This window comes from Sebastes fasciatus, unplaced genomic scaffold, assembly GCF_043250625.1.
Source record: "Sebastes fasciatus isolate fSebFas1 unplaced genomic scaffold, fSebFas1.pri Scaffold_41, whole genome shotgun sequence".
In the NCBI taxonomy this organism is placed as follows: Eukaryota; Metazoa; Chordata; class Actinopteri; order Perciformes; family Sebastidae; genus Sebastes; species Sebastes fasciatus.
In genome coordinates this window covers 1-22,500 of record NW_027428229.1, presented here as the reverse complement: position 1 = coordinate 22,500, position 22,500 = coordinate 1, and the positions used below count along the sequence as shown (strand labels likewise).

The following is a 22,500-nucleotide window of genomic DNA, read 5'->3' as shown; positions in this document are numbered from 1 at the left end:
TACCTGTTCCTTCGAGTATACCCGGGTATAATATAGTATAATAGTAACTACCTGTTCCTTCGAGTATACCCGGGTATATTATACTATAATAGTAACTACCTGTTCCTTCGAGTATACCCGGGTATAATGTAGTATAATAGTAACTACCTGTTCCTTCGAGTATACCCGGGTATAATATAGTATAATAGTAACTACCTGTTCCTTCGAGTATACCCGGGTATATTATAGTATAATAGTAACTACCTGTTCCTTCGAGTATACCCGGGTATATTATAGTATAATAGTAACTACCTGTTCCTTCGGGTATACCCTTATATACCCTTATACCCTTTCCTGGGTATATAGCAACTAGCTTGAAGGTAGATGTTAGCTTGAAGCTAGCTGTGTCCAGAGGAGGAGTTTGTTCATGAAGCAGCTTCCTGCTGCTGGGAGAGCAAAGCCTGCTGGGAGAACAGCTGCTGTGATTTTTTCGGCTTTATAGAGAAGAAGAAAGTGATGTAGAGGACTTCAATCAGCTGAAGTGCTGAGAGCAGAGTAGCTGATGGTGTTTAGAGACACTTCCAGTCTCACTGCGACTTTACTGCAGATGTTTCTGCAGATGTTTCTACAGTTTCATCTTTAGCAGAAATATGATGATAACACTTTATATCAACACCTTCACCACTTGAACATCACGTACGTCACATTTAAAAAAGAACTAAAACAGAAACACCTATTAGACAACACACTAGAAATATAGTTACAACAAACTGATGAGCACAGATCTGATGACAGTCAGTCTGGCCTCAGGTGTTCTGGTGCCAGGTACACTTAAGAACCACCACAGAGTCTATGGACGATCCACGACGGGCACAGAAGTCCAACAACAAACACCTGTCGGATTCAGATCAGGCCAGTTGTTCCTCCTGGTGATGGAGGTTCTCTTGGACTGCTGTTCAACAGTCAGCTTCTGTGTCTCAGTATTTATCTCTCTGTATTCACATAAAGACGCCGCTGCCTCTCACCCTGGGAACTCCAGGTCAACCCAGTCCCTGTCCAGGAGTTTGGTTCTAGACTCGAGGCCGACTGGTGAATCGTTCTGGCCGATGAATCGGCTCCGATAGGACATTTTACAAACTATCGTTAACAGTGGAAGTGGGCTCTGATAGGACGTTTTACAAACTATCATTAACAGTGGAAGTGGGGTCCAATAGGACGTTTTACTAACTATCGTTAACAGTGGAAGTGGGCTCCGATAGGACGTTATACAAGCTATCGTAAACAGTGGAAGTGGGCTCCGATAGGACGTTTTACAAACTATCGTTAACAGTGGAAGTGGGCTCCGATAGGACGTTTTACAAACTATCGTTAACAGTGGAAGTGGGCTCCGATAGGAAGTTTTACAAACTATCGTAAACAGTAGAAGTGGGCTCCGATAGGAAGTTTTACAAACTATCGTTAACAGTAGAAGTGGGCTCTGATAGGAAGTTTTACAAACTATCGTAAACAGTGGAAGTGGGCTCCGATAGGACGTTTTACAAACTATCGTTAACAGTGGAAGTGGGATCCGATAGGACGTTTTACAAACTATCGTTAACAGTGGAAGTGGGCTCCGATAGGAAGTTTTATAAACTATCGTAAACAGTAGAAGTGGGCTCCGATAGGAAGTTTTACAAACTATCGTTAACAGTAGAAGTGGGCTCTGATAGGAAGTTTTACAAACTATCGTAAACAGTGGAAGTGGGCTCCGATAGGAAGTTTTACAAACTATCGTTAACAGTAGAAGTGGGCTCTGATAGGAAGTTTTACAAACTATCGTAAACAGTGGAAGTGGGCTCCGATAGGAAGTTTTACAAACTATCGTAAACAGTGGAAGTGGGCTCTGATAGCGGCCGATGGCTGCGCAGCCTCCACCAGTAACGAACGGACGTACATCAGCTACAGACACATAATCGAGGGCGGCTGTGGCTCAGAGGGTAGAGCAGGTTGTCCACCAATCGGAAGGTCGGTGGTTCGATCCCCGGCTGCTCCGGGTCACATGTCGATGTGTCCTTGAGCAAGACACTTAACCCCAAATTGCTCCCGAAGGCATAGCCATCGGTGTGTGAATGAGTATTTAGAATAGATCCTGATGGGCAAAGCTGGCACCTTAGCAGCCTCTGCCATCAGTGTATGAATGTGTCTGTGAATGGGTGAATGCTGACATGTAGTGTAAAGCTTTGAGTGGTCGGAAGACTAGAAAAGCGCTATATAAGTTCAAGTCCATTTACCATAATGAGGCCACTTGTTGTGATTAACTTCTGATCATAATCAACGACTGTTAAAGATGCCATGAAACGGCACGCAGTGCACTCCAGCCACAGATGCATGAGCAAGACAGACTTTAAATACGAGATATTTATTATTTAGATAGTTTGAGATGCTGTTTTTCATTATTCTGGCAACAGGGTTAGAAAATATGGGCTCGACCTTCACGTTCCCGGGAACATCTTGTTTAACAGTGAGCAACGAGCAGATCCTCCTAACCGGGAATACGCCGTATACCACGTATTTATTACTTTGAGTTATATAGTTTGTATTAAAGTCAAAGTTAAATGATGTCATTAACAACTTTCAGGGAAGCCGTGATGGTACTGTGTTGTTTCCTGAAGCCAGACTGGTACGGTGAGTACAGGAGGAACTGAACTTTACATGACACCTATATAGCATGTCAGGCTACATTTTAAACTGTAAATATCCATTTTTCCATCAAGTTCTGGCCACCAAGCGTTCAGCGGTGAGTTCCCCTCACAGGTCCGGCACCAGGAGGGACCCGAGTCCACCTGTTCCGGTTCCATTTAGGGTCTCTGAATCTCTCTCAGTCAGGCCCCTCAATGTATTCAACATTTTAATGTCCACTTAACGTTTTAATGTTGCTGTTTCTGTGATTGGTGAATGTATTTATTACAACATTTCCTCATACAACACTTCCTATGATATCTTACCAAGTTACAGCTACAGTTACAGTTATAGTCATATTTATATATAAATATAACTAGTTATAGTTACAGTTACAGTTATAGTCATATTTATATATAAATATAACTAGTTATAGTTACAGTTACAGTTATAGTCATATTTATATATAAATATAACTAGTTATAGTTACAGTTACAATTATAGTAATATGTATATATAAATATAACTAGTTATAGTTACAGTTATAGTCATATTTATATATAAATATAACTAGTTATAGTTACAGTTACAGTTATAGTCATATTTATATATAACTATAACTAGTTATAGTTACAGTTACAGTTATAGTAATATGTATATATAAATATAACTAGTTATAGTTACAGTTATAGTCATATTTATATATAAATATATACAGTTATAGTTACAGTTACAGTTATAGTCATATTTATATATAAATATAACTAGTTATAGTTACAGTTATAGTCATATTTATATATAAATATAACTAGTTATAGTTACAGTTACAGTTATAGTAATATGTATATATAAATATAACTAGTTATAGTTACAGTTATAGTCATATTTATATATAAATATAACTAGTTATAGTTACAGTTACAGTTATAGTCATATTTATATATAAATATAACTAGTTATAGTTACAGTTACAGTTATAGTAATATGTATATATAAATATAACTAGTTATAGTTACAGTTATAGTCATATTTATATATAAATATAACTAGTTATAGTTACAGTTACAGTTATAGTCATATTTATATATAAATATAACTAGTTATAGTTACAGTTACAGTTATAGTCATATTTATATATAAATATAACTAGTTACAGTTACAGTTACAGTTATAGTCATATTTATATATAAATATAACTAGTTACAGTTACAGTTACAGTTATAGTCATATTTATATATAAATATAACTAGTTATAGTTACAGTTACAGTTATAGTCATATTTATAAATAAATATAACTAGTTATAGTTACAGTTACAGTTACAGTTATAGTCATATTTATATATAAATATAACTAGTTATAGTTACAGTTATAGTCATATTTATATATAAATATAACTAGTTATAGTTATAGTTACAGTTATAGTTATAATTATATATAAATATAACTAGTTATAGTTACAGTTACAGTTATAGTCATATTTATATATAAATATAACTAGTTATAGTTATAGTTATAGTTACAGTTACAGTTATAGTCATATTTATATATAAATATAACTAGTTATAGTTACAGTTACAGTTATAGTCATATTTATATATAAATATAACTACTTATAGTTATAGTTACAGTTATAGTAATATTTATATATAAATATAACTAGTTATAGTTACAGTTACAGTTATAGTCATATTTATATATAAATGTAACTAGTTATAGTTACAGTTAGAGTTATAGTCATATCTATATATAAATATAACTAGTTATAGTTATAGTTACAGTTATAGTCATATTTATATATAAATATAACTAGTTAGTTACAGTTAAAGTTATAGTCATATTTAAATATAAATATAACTAGTTATAGTTACAGTTATAATCATATTTATATATAAATATAACTAGTTATAGTTATAGTTATAGTCATTTATATATAAATATAACTAGTTATAGTTATAGTTACAGTTACAGTTATAGTTATAGTCATATAAAAATATAACTAGTTATAGTTATAGTTACAGTTATAGTTATAGTCATATTTATATATAAATATAACTAGTTATAGTTACAGTTACAGTTATAGTCATATTTATATATAAATATAACTAGTTATAGTTACAGTTACAGTTATAGTCATATTTATATATAAATATAACTAGTTATAGTTACAGTTACAGTTATAGTCATATTTATATATAAATATAACTAGTTATAGTTATAGTTAGTTACAGTTATAGTCATATTTATATAGAAATATAACTAGTTATAGTTACAGTTATAGTCATATTTATAGAGAAATATAACTAGTTACAGTTACAGTTATAGTCATATTTATATATAAATATAACTAGTTATAGTTACAGTTAGTTATAGTCATATTTATATATAAATATAACTAGTTATAGTTACAGTTATAGTCATATTTATAAATAAATATAACTAGTTATAGTTACAGTTATAGTCATATTTATATATAACTATAACTAGTTATAGTTACAGTTACAGTTATAGTTATAGTCATATTTATATATACATATAACTAGTTATAGTTAGTTATAGATAAATATAACTATAACTAGTTATAATTATAGTCATAGTCATAGTTATAGTTATAGTTATAGTTATAGTTATAGCAACACGTGACATGCAGTATTTTCAAAATAAAACTCCTTAGTTAGGTTCAGGTAAAGATGGTGGTTTGGGTTAAAATAACTCCAGAAGTTCTGTAACTTAAGTTCAGAAGTTTCGTGACAAATAAATCAACGTTGACTTCTGGCCTCACACGGGGCACCAACGTTGGTCTCCTGGCCTCACACGGGGCACCAACGTTGGTCTCCTGGCCTCACACGGGGCACCAACATCGGTCTCCTGGCCTCACACGGGGCACCAATGTGGGTCTCCTGGTGAAACTCTGGTGTTTTTAGACCCACCCATCCACCCCGACCTCCTCCCTACGTGGTGTTCGCCGTTCTTTATACTACCTGGTTCCCTACTACGTGGATTACATAGGAATTGATTTCATGGGATATATATGAATTACAGTGTATTACTTTTCATAGGTACAGCTTTGAACGGTGGAAGAGAACAGGCTGGTTTATTCATGTGTGTGAGTGTCTTGAGTTTTCTTTGCAGTGCTGAAGGTGATGAATATCTTTTTGTCTATTTTTTCTTGCAGTATTGCGTAAACCTGTAACTTCCTCCGAGCTTCTCACAGACCGAATAAATCAGAGCCGTGTCTGTCTGCAGAAACACTTTATCCTCATCTGTCCGTCAGAGAGACGACCAACCATTTCAAACCAACAGCACCCAGCTGGTGTTAGCGTGGAGAAACAGGCTGAAAGAAGAGAAGACGAGTGGGAGTGACAGCAGAGAGGTGGCAGGATAATCCTCCTCTGATCAAAGAGTTTCTAAACAGTAAAGAAATGTTTTCACTTCATCAGAGAAGGATTTATTTCACCCTGAAACACAACAACAACCCCAGAAGAAGAAGAAGAAGAAGTGAGCAACAACACTTCCACTGAGTCACTGAGAGGAAACACAAACTGTCAACACGGCCAGAGGATTTCATCAACACACCACCCAGCTCAGCTCTCTGGGGAGAATATCATCATATAATAACATCACTCTGATGTAACCGATGAGAAATAAAACGTTTAAGGTTTCCAGAGACGCAGACGCCGCTTTACTCTGAACAAGATAAACCGAATGACGACAGACTGCTTACCTGGTTACCAGAAACACTATCGTTACCCGTAAGTTCAAGGTCATATCCACAAAAACAACCTAGAAAGTTATTTATAATTCATAAGTGATATAGTTTACTCAACATTCTGCTGATTATCATCATCATCTTTATTGAGGATTGAGTCTAATCTGCCTCCTGACAGACACGTTGATATTGATTCCTCTCAGCAGAAGAAGAGATGACCTTGAGATGAGGTGAAAACAGGAATTTGTTATTCCTCAGTTAGTGTGTGATGTCACAGGAATAAATAAGTGAGTCTCATCTGTAACCTACTTTAGTTTTTATACTGAATAGAAAGATTTCTTATTTGTGTTATCTGTTGGAAATGTTTCCCACTGACGTCTGAGAGCCTGAAGGCAGCTCAGGGCTCAGTGTGTGGTTAATAAAGGGTCTCCAGCTGGTCTGGGATCAGTCTGATACGCTATCAGCAGTCTGTTCATCAGCCTGCAGAGACTGAAGCGTCAGCAGCTAATTATCAGCTCGTCAAGTCTCCTAACGAGGGAGTCTCGTCAAGTCTCCTAACGAGGGAGTCTCGTCAAGTCTCCTAACGAAGGGGTCTCGTCAAGTCTCCTAACGAGGGAGTCTCGTTAAGACTCCTAACGAGGGAGTCTGGTCAAGTCTCCTAACGAGGGAGCCTCGTCAAGTCTCCTAACGAAGGGGTCTCGTCAAGTCTCCTAACGAGGGAGCCTCGTCAAGACTCCTAACGAAGGGGTCTCATCAAGTCTCCTAACGAGGGAGTCTCGTCAAGTCTCCTAACGAGGGAGTCACGTTAAGACTCCTAACGAGTGAGTCCTGTCAAGTCTCCTAACGAAGGGGTCTCGTCAAGTCTCCTAACGAAGGAGTCTCGTCAAGTGTCCTAACGAGGGAGTCTCGTCAAGTCTCCTAACGAAGGGGTCTCGTCAAGTCTCCTAACGAGGGAGTCCCGTCAAGTCTCCTAACGAAGTGGTCTCGTCAAGTCTCCTAACGAGGGAGTCTCGTCAAGTCTCCTAACGAGGGAGTCTGGTCAACTCTCCTAACGAGGGAGTTTCGTCAAGTCTCCTAACGAGGGAGTCTGGTCAAGTCTCCTAACGAGGGAGTTTCGTCAAGTCTCCTAACGAGGGAGTCTGGTCAACTCTCCTAACGAGGGAGTTTCGTCAAGTCTCCTAACGAGGGAGTCTGGTCAAGTCTCCTAACGAGGGAGTTTCGTCAAGTCTCCTAACGAGGGAGTCTGGTCAAGTCTCCTAACGAAGGGGTCTCGTCAACTCTCCTAACGAAGGAGTCTCGTCAAGTCTCCTAACGAGGGAGTCTCGTTAAGACTCCTAATGAAGGGAGTCTAAAATGAGGCTAAACCAGTTAAACCAGTTAAACCTCACTGATACGATCAGAACCTCAGAACCTCACTGATACGATCAGAATCTCACTGATACGATCAGAACCTCAGAACCTCACTGATACGATCAGAACCTCACTGATACGATCAGAACCTCAGAACCTCACTGATACGATCAGAACCTCACTGATGCGATCAGAACCTCAAAGCCTCACTGATACGATCAGAACCTCACTGATACGATCAGAACCTCAGAACCTCACTGATACGATCAGAACCTCACTGATACGATCAGAACCTCAGAACCTCACTGATACGATCAGAACCTCACTGATGCGATCAGAACCTCAAAACCTCACTGATACGATCAGAACCTCACTGATACGATCAGAACCTCAGAACCTCACTAATACGATCAGAACCTCACTGATACGATCAGAACCTGTATGTATATATATGTACTGTAAGTATATATATATATATATAAATATATATATATACATGTACTGTATGTATATATATATATGTATTGTATGTATATATATGTACTGTATGTATATATATATACATGTACTGTATGTATATATATATATATGTGTACTGTATGTATATATATATGTACTGTATGTATATATATGTATGTACTGTATGTATATATATATATGTACTGTATGTATGTATATATATGTGTACTGTATGTATATATATGTATGTACTGTATGTATATATGTACTGTAAGTATATATATATATGTACTGTATGTATGTGTATATATATATATATGTACTGTATGTATATATACATGTACTGTATGTATATTTATATGTACTGTATGTATATATATATATGTACTGTATGTATATATATATATATGTATTGTATGTATATATGTACTGTATGTATATATATATATATATATATATGTGTACTGTATGTATATATCTATGTACTGTATGTATATATATATATATATATATATATATATATATGTACTGTATGTATGTATATATATGTGTACTGTATGTATATATATGTATGTACTGTATGTATATATGTACTGTAAGTATATATATATGTACTGTATGTATGTGTATATATATATGTACTATACGTATATATATATATATATATATATATATATATATATGTACTGTATGTATGTATATATATGTGTACTGTATATATATATATGTATGTACTGTATGTACATATGTACTGTAAGTATATATATATATGTACTGTATGTATATTTATATGTACTGTATGTATGTGTATATATATATGTGCTGTACGTATATATATATATATATATGTACTGTATGTATGTATATATATGTGTACTGTATGTATATATATGTATGTACTGTATGTACATATGTACTGTAAGTATATATATATGTACTGTATGTATGTGTATATATATATGTACTGTATGTATATATATATGTACTGTATGTATATTTATATGTATGTACTGTATGTATATATATGTACTGTATGTATGTATATATATATGTATGTGCTGTATGTATATATATATGTACAGTATGTATATATATGTGTACTGTATATATATATACTGTATATATGTACTGTATGTATATACATATATATATATACATACTGTATGTATATATATATATATGTATATATATATATGTACTGTATATATATATATATAAACTGTATGTATATATATATGTACTGTGTGTATATATATATATGAACTGTATGTATATATATATGTGTACTGTATGTATATATATATATATATGTATATATATATGTACTGTATGTGTATATATATATATGTACTGTATGTATATATATATATATATACTGTATATATGTACTGTATGTATATATATATATGTAATATATATATATATGTATGTACTGTATGTATATATATATGTATTGTATGTATATATATGTACTGTATGTATATATATATATGTACTGTATGTATATATATATGTATTGTATGTATATATATGTACTGTATGTATATATATATGTACTGTATGTATATATATATATATGTGTGTGTACTGTATGTATATATATATGTACTGTATGTATATATATATGTATGTGCTGTATGTATATATATATATATATATATATATATATGTACTGTATGTATGTATATATATGTGTACTGTATGTATATATATGTATGTACTGTATGTATATATGTACTGAAAGTATATATATATGTACTGTATGTATGTGTATATATATATGTACTGTATGTATATATATATATGTACTGTATGTATATATATATATATGTATTGTATGTATATATATGTACTGTATGTATATATATATATATATATATATATATATGTGTGTGTACTGTATGTATATATATATATGTACTGTATGTATATATATGTATGTATGTACTGTATGTATATATATATATATATATATATATATATATACTGTATGTATGTATATATATGTGTACTGTATGTATATATATGTATGTACTGTATGTATATATGTACTGTAAGTATATATATATGTACTGTATGTATGTGTATATATATATGTACTGTACGTATATATATATATATATGTACTGTATGTATGTATATATATGTGTACTGTATGTATATATATGTATGTACTGTATGTATATATGTACTGTAAGTATATATATATGTACTGTATGTATGTGTATATATATATGTACTGTATGTATGTATATATATACATACAGTACATATATATGTACTGTATGTATATTTATATGTACTGTATGTATATATATATGTACTGTATGTATATATATATGTATGTACTGTATGTATATATATGTACTGTATGTATGTATATATATATGTATGTGCTGTATGTATATATATATGTACAGTATGTATATATATATATACATACATACTGTATGTATATATATGTGTACTGTATATATATATACTGTATATATGTACTGTATGTATATACATATATATATAAACATACTGTATATATATATATGTGTATATATATATATGTACTGTATATATATATATAAACTGTATGTATATATATATGTACTGTGTGTATATATATATATGAACTGTATGTATATATATATGTGTACTGTATGTATATATATGTACTGTATGTATATATATGTATGTACTGTATATATATATATACTGTATATATGTACTGTGTGTATATATATACGTACTGTATGTATATATATATGTACTGTATGTATATACTTATATATATATATAAGTACATATGTACTGTATGTATATTTATATGTACTGTATGTATATATATATGTACTGTATGTATATATATGTATGTACTGTATGTATATATATATACATACTGTATGTATATATATGTGTGTATATATATATATATATACATACATACTGTATGTATATATATATACATACATACTGTATGTATATATATATGTGTATATATATATGTACTGTATATATATATATATGTGCTGTGCGTATATATATATATATGTACTGTGTGCATATATATATATATATGAACTGTATGTATATATATATGTACTGTATGTATATATGTACTGTATGTATATATATGTACTGTATGTATATATATGTATGTACTGTATATATATATATACTGTATATATGTACTGTGTGTATATATATATACGTACTGTATGTATATATATGTACTGTATGTATATATATATGTATATATATGTACTGTATGTATATATATACATACTGTATGTATATATATGTGTGTATATATATATATGTACTGTATATATATATATGTACTGTATGTATATATATATATATGTACTGTGTGTATATATATATGAACTGTATGTATATATATATATATATGTACTGTATGTATATATATGTACTGTATGTATATATATGTATGTACTGTATATATATATACTGTATATATGTACTGTATGTATGTACTGTATGTATATATATATGTACTGTATGTATATATATATGTACTGTATGTACAGTATATGTATGTACTGTATATATATACTGTATATATGTACTGTATGTATATATATACGTACTGTATGTATATATATATATGTATATATATATATGTACTGTATGTATATATGTATGTACTGTATGTATATATATGTATTGTATGTATATGTATATATATATATATAAGTACTGTATGTATATATGTATGGTATGTATATATATATATATATACTGTATATATGTAGTGTATATATGTATATATATATGTACTGTATGTATATATACTGTATATATGTACTGTATGTATATACACTGTATATATGTACTGTATGTATATATGTATATATATATATGTACTGTATGTATATATACTGTATATATGTAGTGTATGTATATATACTGTATATATGTAGTGTATGTATATACACTGTATATATGTACTGTATGTATATATGTATATATATATATATACTGTATATATGTAGTGTATGGATATATGTATATATATATATATATGTACTGTATATATATGTGTATATATATGTAGTGTATGTATATATACTGTATATACTGTATGTATATATGTGTATATATATGTAGTGTATGTATATATGTATATATATATATATGTACTGTATGTATATATGTATATATATATATGTAGTGTATGTATATAAACTGTATATATGTACTGTATGTATATATGTATATATATATATATACTGTATATATGTAGTGTATGGATATATGTATATATATATATATATATATGTACTGTATATATATATATATATGTGTATATATATATATGTAGTGTATGTATATATATTGTATATATGTACTGTATGTATATATGTCTTGTGGGTGTATGTGAAGCGTTGGATCGGTGCATCATCATCATCCTGACAGCAGCTGATTGGTCGGTGGAGATCAGAGCTGCTGAGGTATTTTTAGTGTTGATGTTTGTGTTTCAACCTCAGAGGTGAAATAAAACCTGCTGAGGTCAAACAAAAAGACGCCACTGAGGCATGATGGGAAACTAATCCTGCTGCTCGTCTTCAGAGGGATTAAAGGATTCACTTATTTCACCGTCAGGCTGAGTGTAACAGCAGAGAGACGACAGTCTGTCTCACAAACACTCATCAGAACCATGATCACCTCCGACAAATCATCAATAACTGCTGCTCTGATCGTCAATAACATCATTGATCAGATCATCAGCTGTCCTCACTGTGATGTCATCACCTGTCAAACTGAATCAGCAACATCAGACTGTCTTCAAAAATAAATAGTTCCTCTAACTACACCGACTGTCCTCAACAATAAATAGTTCCTCTCACTGCAACGACTGTCCTCAACAATAAATAGTTCCCTTACTGCACCGACTGTCCTTCAACAATAAATAGTTCCTCTCACTGCACCGACTGTCCTTCAACAATAAATAGTTCCTCTCACTGCAACGACTATCCTTCAACAATAAATAGTTCCTCTCACTGCACTGACTGTCCTTCAACAATAAATAGTTCCTCTCACTGCAACGACTGTCCTTCAACAATAAATAGTTCCTCTCACTGCAACGACTGTCCTTCAACAATAAATAGTTCCTCTCACTGCAACGACTGTCCTTCAACAATAAATAGTTCCTCTCACTGCACTGACTGTCCTTCAACAATAAATAGTTCCTCTCACTGCAACGACTGTCCTTCAACAATAAATAGTTCCTCTCACTGCAACGACTGTCCTTCAACAATAAATAGTTCCTCTCACTGCACTGACTGTCCTTCAACAATAAATAGTTCCTCTCACTGCAACGACTGTCCTCAACAATAAATAGTTCCTCTCACTGCACCGACTGTCCTTCAACAATAAATAGTTCCTCTCACTGCACCGACTCTCCTTCAACAATAAATAGTTCCTCTCACTGCAACGACTGTCCTCAACAATAAATAGTTCCTCTCACTGCACCGACTGTCCTTCAACAATAAATAGTTCCTCTCACTGCAACGACTGTCCTCAACAATAAATAGTTCCTCTCACTGCACCGACTCTCCTTCAACAATAAATAGTTCCTCTCACTGCAACGACTGTCCTCAACAATAAATAGTTCCTCTCACTGCAACGACTGTCCTTCAACAATAAATAGTTCCTCTCACTGCACTGACTGTCCTTCAACAATAAATAGTTCCTCTCACTGCAACGACTGTCCTCAACAATAAATAGTTCCTCTCACTGCACCGACTGTCCTTCAACAATAAATAGTTCCTCTCACTGCACCGACTCTCCTTCAACAATAAATAGTTCCTCTCACTGCAACGACTGTCCTCAACAATAAATAGTTCCTCTCACTGCACCGACTGTCCTTCAACAATAAATAGTTCCTCTCACTGCACCGACTCTCCTTCAACAATAAATAGTTCCTCTCACTGCAACGACTGTCCTCAACAATAAATAGGTCCTCTAACTGCACCGACTGTCCTCAACAATAAATAGTTCCTCTAACTGCACCGACTGTCCTTCAACAATAAATAGTTCCTCTCACTGCACCGACTGTCCTCAACAATAAATAGTTCCTCTAACTGCACCGACTGTCCTTCAACAATAAATAGTTCCTCTCACTGCACCGACTCTCCTTCAACAATAAATAGTTCCTCTCACTGCAACGACTGTCCTTCAACAATAAATAGTTCCTCTAACTGCACCGACTGTCCTTCCACAATAAATAGTTCCTCTCACTGCACCGACTGTCCTTCCACAATAAATAGTTCCTCTCACTGCACTGACTGTCCTTCAATAATAAATAGTTCCTCTAACTAAACCGACAGTCCTTCAACAATAAATAGTTCCTCTAACTGCACCGACTGTCCTTCAACAATAAATAGTTCCTCTCACTGCACCGACTGTCCTTCAACAATAAATAGTTCCTCTAACTGCACCGACTGTCCTTCAACAATAAATAGTTCCTCTAACTGCACCGACTGTCCTTCAACAATAAATAGTTCCTCTCACTGCACCGACTGTCCTTCAACAATAAATAGTTCCTCTCACTGCAACGACTGTCCTTCAACAATAAATAGTTCCTCTAACTGCACCGACTGTCCTTCAACAATAAATAGTTCCTCTAACTGCACCGACTGTCCTTCAACAATAAATAGTTCCTCTCACTGCAACGACTGTCCTTCAACAATAAATAGTTCCTCTCACTGCACCGACTGTCCTTCAACAATAAATAGTTCCTCTCACTGCACTGACTCTCCTTCAACAATAAATATTTCCTCTCACTGCACCGACTGTCATCAACAATAAATAGTTCCTCTAACTGCACCGACTGTCCTTCAACAATAAATAGTTCCTCTCACTGCACCGACTGTCCTTCAACAATAAATAGTTCCTCTCACTGCACCGACTGTCCTTCAACAATAAATAGTTCCTCTCACTGCACCGACTGTCCTTCCACAATAAATAGTTCCTCTAACTGCACCGACTGTCCTTCAATAATAAATAGTTCCTCTCACTGCACCGACTGTCCTTCCACAATAAATAGTTCCTCTCACTGCACCGACTGTCCTTCAACAATAAATAGTTCCTCTCACTGCACCGACTGTCCTTCAACAATAAATAGTTCCTCTCACTGCACCGACTCTCCTTCAACAATAAATAGTTCCTCTCACTGCACCGACTGTCCTTCAACAATAAATAGTTCCTCTCACTGCACCAACTCTCCTTCAACAATAAATAGTTCCTCTCACTGCACCGACTGTCATCAACAATAAATAGTTCCTCTCACTGCACCAACTCTCCTTCAACAATAAATAGTTCCTCTAACTGCACCAACTCTCCTTCAACAATAAATAGTTCCTCTCACTGCTCCAACTCTCCTTCAACAATAAATAGTTCCTCTCACTGCACCAACTCTCCTTCAACAATAAATAGTTCCTCTCACTGCACCGACTGTCCTTCAACAATAAATAGTTCCTCTCACTGCACCGACTGTCATCAACAATAAATAGTTCCTCTCACTGCACCGACTGTCCTTCAACAATAAATAGTTCCTCTCACTGCACCGACTCTCCTTCAACAATAAATAGTTCCTCTCACTGCACCGACTGTCCTTCAACAATAAATAGTTCCTCTCACTGCACCGACTCTCCTTCAACAATAAATAGTTCCTCTCACTGCACCGACTGTCCTTCAACAATAAATAGTTCCTCTCACTGCACCGACTGTCATCAACAATAAATAGTTCCTCTCACTGCACCGACTGTCATCAACAATAAATAGTTCCTTTCACTGCACCGACTGTCCTTCAACAATAAATAGTTCCTCTCACTGCACCGACTGTCCTCAACAATAAATAGTTCCTCTCACTGCACCGACTGTCCTTCAACAATAAATAGTTCCTCTCACTGCACCGACTGTCATCAACAATAAATAGTTCCTCTCACTGCACCGACTGTCATCAACAATAAATAGTTCCTCTCACTGCACCGACTGTCATCAACAATAAATAGTTCCTCTCACTGCACCGACTGTCCTTCAACAATAAATAGTTCCTCTCACTGCACCGACTGTCCTCAACAATAAATAGTTCCTCTAACTGCACCGACTGTCCTTCAACAATAAATAGTTCCTCTCACTGCACCGACTCTCCTTCAACAATAAATAGTTCCTCTCACTGCAACGACTGTCCTTCAACAATAAATAGTTCCTCTAACTGCACCGACTGTCCTTCCACAATAAATAGTTCCTCTCACTGCACCGACTGTCCTTCCACAATAAATAGTTCCTCTCACTGCACCGACTGTCCTTCAACAATAAATAGTTCCTCTCACTGCACCGACTGTCCTTCAACAATAAATAGTTCCTCTAACTGCACCGACTGTCCTTCCACAATAAATAGTTCCTCTCACTGCACTGACTGTCCTTCAATAATAAATAGTTCCTCTAACTAAACCGACAGTCCTTCAACAATAAATAGTTCCTCTAACTGCACCGACTGTCCTTCAACAATAAATAGTTCCTCTCACTGCACCGACTGTCCTTCAACAATAAATAGTTCCTCTAACTGCACCGACTGTCCTTCAACAATAAATAGTTCCTCTAACTGCACCGACTGTCCTTCAACAATAAATAGTTCCTCTCACTGCACCGACTCTCCTTCAACAATAAATAGTTCCTCTCACTGCAACGACTGTCCTTCAACAATAAATAGTTCCTCTCACTGCACCGACTGTCCTTCAACAATAAATAGTTCCTCTCACTGCACCGACTCTCCTTCAACAATAAATAGTTCCTCTCACTGCACCGACTGTCCTTCAACAATAAATAGTTCCTCTCACTGCACCGACTGTCCTTCAACAATAAATAGTTCCTCTCACTGCACCGACTGTCCTTCCACAATAAATAGTTCCTCTAACTGCACCGACTGTCCTTCAACAATAAATAGTTCCTCTCACTGCACCGACTGTCCTTCCACAATAAATAGTTCCTCTCACTGCACCGACTGTCCTTCCACAATAAATAGTTCCTCTCACTGCACCGACTGTCCTTCAACAATAAATAGTTCCTCTCACTGCACCGACTGTCCTTCAACAATAAATAGTTCCTCTCACTGCACCGACTCTCCTTCAACAATAAATAGTTCCTCTCACTGCACCGACTGTCCTTCAACAATAAATAGTTCCTCTCACTGCACCAACTCTCCTTCAACAATAAATAGTTCCTCTCACTGCACCGACTGTCATCAACAATAAATAGTTCCTCTCACTGCACCAACTCTCCTTCAACAATAAATAGTTCCTCTAACTGCACCAACTCTCCTTCAACAATAAATAGTTCCTCTCACTGCACCAACTCTCCTTCAACAATAAATAGTTCCTCTCACTGCACCAACTCTCCTTCAACAATAAATAGTTCCTCTCACTGCACCGACTGTCCTTCAACAATAAATAGTTCCTCTCACTGCACCGACTGTCATCAACAATAAATAGTTCCTCTCACTGCACCGACTGTCCTTCAACAATAAATAGTTCCTCTCACTGCACCGACTCTCCTTCAACAATAAATAGTTCCTCTCACTGCACCGACTGTCCTTCAACAATAAATAGTTCCTCTCACTGCACCGACTCTCCTTCAACAATAAATAGTTCCTCTCACTGCACCGACTGTCCTTCAACAATAAATAGTTCCTCTCACTGCACCGACTGTCATCAACAATAAATAGTTCCTCTCACTGCACCGACTGTCATCAACAATAAATAGTTCCTCTCACTGCACCGACTGTCCTTCAACAATAAATAGTTCCTCTCACTGCACCGACTCTCCTTCAACAATAAATAGTTCCTCTCACTGCACCGACTGTCCTTCAACAATAAATAGTTCCTCTCACTGCACCGACTCTCCTTCAACAATAAATAGTTCCTCTCACTGCACCGACTGTCCTTCAACAATAAATAGTTCCTCTCACTGCACCGACTGTCCTTCAACAATAAATAGTTCCTCTCACTGCACCGACTGTCATCAACAATAAATAGTTCCTCTCACTGCACCGACTGTCATCAACAATAAATAGTTCCTCTCACTGCACCGACTGTCCTTCAACAATAAATAGTTCCTCTCACTGCACCGACTGTCATCAACAATAAATAGTTCCTCTCACTGCACCGACTGTCCTTCAACAATAAATAGTTCCTCTCACTGCACCGACTGTCCTTCAACAATAAATAGTTCCTCTCACTGCACCGACTGTTCTTCACCACACAACCAAACTCCATTCATAGCAGCAGAACTGAACCTGAAGAGTTTAAAGTGAGCAGAGCTTTAATCAGCGAGGACACATTTATATATATATAAATATATAAAGATGAGCAGAGGGCAGATTAAATCGTGTCCCAGTTGTTCAATTATTAAAAACAAGGAAACCTTTAACAGAGATAATCTCATCAACAAACACTCAGGCTTTTACTCTGAAAGCCTCCAGCAGGAAATGCTGGATTCTCTGGGTCGTTGGGGGACAAATCAAATCAAACCTGCCGATATATCTATCTATCTATAGATATATCTATCTATCGATAGATACCTATCGATAGATAGATATATCTATAGATAGATATATCTATAGATAGATATATCTATCTATAGATAGATAGATATATATCGATATCGATAGATATATATCGATAGGTATCTATCTATAGATATATCTATAGATAGATCTATCTATAGATAGATCTATCTATAGATAGATCTATCTATAGATAGATATATGTATCTATAGATATATCGATAGATATATCGATAGATATATCTATAGATAGATATATCTATCGATATATATATATATCTATAGATACATCTATCTATATACCTATACATAGATATTTTAGTTGTGATGTCAGACTTGGTGTGACATCAGCATTACAGAGACGACCGATAGTCATTGTGTTGAACATGATGTTTCCCAGCTGAGCCTGAACACATCATCCTGATTAAACTATTAAGAGCTGAAGAAGAGACAGAATAAAGAAAGGAGAAACAGTTTAAAGGTGAAGAAGTGACAGAATAAAGAAAGGAGAAACAGTTTAAAGGTGAAGAAGTGACAGAATAAAGAAAGGAGAAACAGTTTAAAGGTGAAGAAGTGACAGAATAAAGAAAGGAGAAACAGTTTAAAGGTGAAGAAGTGACAGAATAAAGAAAGGAGAACCAGTTTAAAGGTGAAGAAGTGACAGAATAAAGAAAGGAGAAACAGTTTAAAGGTGAAGAAGTGACAGAATAAAGAAAGGAGAAACAGTTTAAAGGTGAAGAAGTGACAGAATAAAGAAAGGAGAAACAGTTTAAAGGTGAAGAAGTGACAGAATAAAGAAAGGAGAACCAGTTTAAAGGTGAAGAAGTGACAGAATAAAGAAAGGAGAAACAGTTTAAAGGTGAAGAAGTGACAGAATAAAGAAAGGAGAAACAGTTTAAAGGTGAAGAAGAGACAGAATAAAGAAAGGAGAAACAGTTTAAAGGTGAAGAAGTGACAGAATAAAGAAAGGAGAACCAGTTTAAAGGTGAAGAAGAGACAGAATAAAGAAAGGAGATGTGGAACAAAGTGTCTCCCCTTCAGTTCTGGTTGGTCGATGTAAAACGCATCACTGGTGCACCGCCACAACATTATATTATATTATATTATATTATATTATATTACATTATATTATATTATATTATATTATATTACATTATATTATATTATATTATATTACATTATATTATATTATATTATATTATATTATATTATATTACATTACATTACATTACATTATATTATATTATATTACATTACATTACATTACATTATATTATATTATATTATATTACATTACATTACATTACATTATATTATATTACATTACATTACATTATATTATATTACATTATATTATATTATATTACATTACATTACATTACATTACATTACATTACATTACATTATATTATATTATATTATATTACATTACATTATATTATATTATATTATATTATATTACATTACATTACATTACATTACATTACATTACATTACATTACATTATATTATATTATATTACATTACATTATATTATATTATATTATATTACATTACATTATATTATATTATATTATATTATATTATATTACATTATATTATATTATATTATATTACATTACATTATATTATATTATATTATATTACATTATATTACATTACATTATATTATATTATATTATATTACATTACATTATATTATATTATATTATATTACATTACATTATATTATATTATATTATATTATATTACATTACATTATATTATGTTATATTATATTATATTATATTATATTATATTACATTATATTATATTATATTATATTATATTATATTATATTATATTATATTATATATTCTCAGCTAGAGGACCTGGAGATAGCAGGTTTCCAGGTTTCCAGGTTTCCAGGTTTCCAGGTTTCCAGGTTTCCAGGTTTCCAGGTTTCTCACTGTTGTTGAGTTTTCTTGCTGATTTAATTTCAGCTGAGAGAAAAAAATATAAAAAAATATAAAAATATAAATATAATCTGGATCAACAGGTCACTGATGCTCTGAGACCAGAAACCTCCATCAGAAAGGTCAAACCGGGTCACATCAGACCCCCAGACCCCCAGAACCACAGACCCCCAGACCCCCCCAGACCCCCAGACCCCCCAGACCCCCCGAACCACAACCACAGACCCCCAGAACCACAGACCCCCAGACCCCCCAGACCCCCCAGACCCCCAGAACCACAGACCCCCAGACCCCCCCAGACCCCCAGAACCACAGACCCCCAGACCCCCCCAGACCCCCGAACCACAACCACAGACCCCCAGAACCACAGACCCCCCCAGACCCCCCGAACCACAACCACAGACCCCCAGAACCACAGACCCCCCGCAGACCCCCCCAGACCCACAGAACCACAGACCCCACAGACCCCCAGATCCCCAGAACCACAGACCCCCCAGACCCCCAGACCCCCCGGACAACCCCAGACCCCCAGACCACACAGACCCCCCAGACCGGGGCTGACCAGATAAACACGGGTTGAACCAGGGACACGTGGCCGCGCCGGGTCCAGGTGTGGTCTCAGAGAGGTGGGGGTCTCACCTGTGTGCGGGTCTGGGGGGGTCTCACCTGAGTGCGGGTCTCACCTGTGGGGGGGGTCTTACCTGTTGCGGGTCTCATCTGAGTGCAGGTCTTACCTGTTGCGGGTCTCACCTGTGGGGGGGGTCTTACCTGTTGCGGGTCTCATCTGAGTGCAGGTCTTACCTGTTGCAGGTCTTACCTGTGGGGGGGGTCTTACCTGTTGCGGGTCTCACCTGTGGGGGGGGTCTTACCTGTTGCGGGTCTCACCTGTGGGGGGGGTCTTACCTGTTGCGGGTCTCATCTGAGTGCAGGTCTTACCTGTTGCGGGTCTCACCTGTGGGGGGGGTCTTACCTGTTGCAGGTCTTACCTGAGTGTGGAGCGGCTCTCCGGTCTCAATGACGCTGAGGAACGGGATCTCCAGGAAGGAGGCCAGCAGGTCGACCTGCAGCAGCTCCTCGCGGCTCTGCGGGAAGGCGAGCACGGCGGAGACCCCTGCACCACCACGCCCTGGCACGCGCACCGGAACACAGACTCCGGGTCCGCGGCGGCGGGCTGCCGGGAGACCAGCTCCAGGCTCAAGTTGTAGGGAAGAAAGTTGTCCCGGTCCCGCTCCGGGTCCCGGTCCCGGTCCATATCCCGGTCCCGGTTCCGGTCCCGGTCCCGGTCCATATCCCGGTCCCGGTCCCGGTTCCGGTCCCGGTCCTGCCTCATCGCGGCCGCCGCGCGGCTCAGCGCCGCCCTGGACCCGGACACGAGCCGCCCGCTGCGCCGGGAGGAGCGCACCGACGCGCACCGAGTGACCGATCTGAGCCAGGAGGTGGCACGGCTCCGGGTGGAGGAGACACGGAGGCACGAGGAGGAGCTGCAGGAGGAGCACGAGGAGGAGGAAGGTTCTGAAGGTTCTGAGAGTCCGGGACCAGGGAGGAGGAGGAAGAGGAGGTGAAAGACATCCTGCCGCGCTCTCAGCATCGCTCTGCCGCTCCGCCGGTAACACCGAGACACACTGCTGCTGCTGCTGCTGCTGCTGGAGGGAGGGAGGGAGGTGCTCCCAAATACACAAGAGGAGAGGAGGAGGAGAGGAGGAGGAGATGAGGAGAGGAGGAGAGGAGAGTAGAGGAGGAGAGGAGGACAGGAGAGGAGGTGAGGAGGAGGAGGAGGAGGAGGAGAGGAGAGGAGGAGAGGAGGAGGAG

General features: G+C 36.0%; 1 protein-coding gene and 1 pseudogene across 1 annotated transcript in view; one reads left to right on the top strand and one right to left on the bottom strand.

The window, feature by feature from the left end:
* LOC141763779 (uncharacterized) overlaps positions 1-21,271 on the top strand; it is a gene marked incomplete at its 5' end in the record, with an annotated part of 26,985 nt that extends 5,714 nt beyond the window's left edge. Inside the window, one exon of the mRNA XM_074628511.1 lies at positions 20,876-21,271. Coding sequence (XP_074484612.1) covers positions 20,876-21,271 — 396 coding nt within the window. The remainder of the gene's footprint in view (positions 1-20,875) is intronic.
* The window catches only part of LOC141763780 (glutamate receptor ionotropic, NMDA 3B-like), a 38,749-nt pseudogene extending 16,459 nt beyond the window's left edge, over positions 1-22,290 (bottom strand).
* Positions 22,291-22,500: the final 210 nt, after the last annotated feature.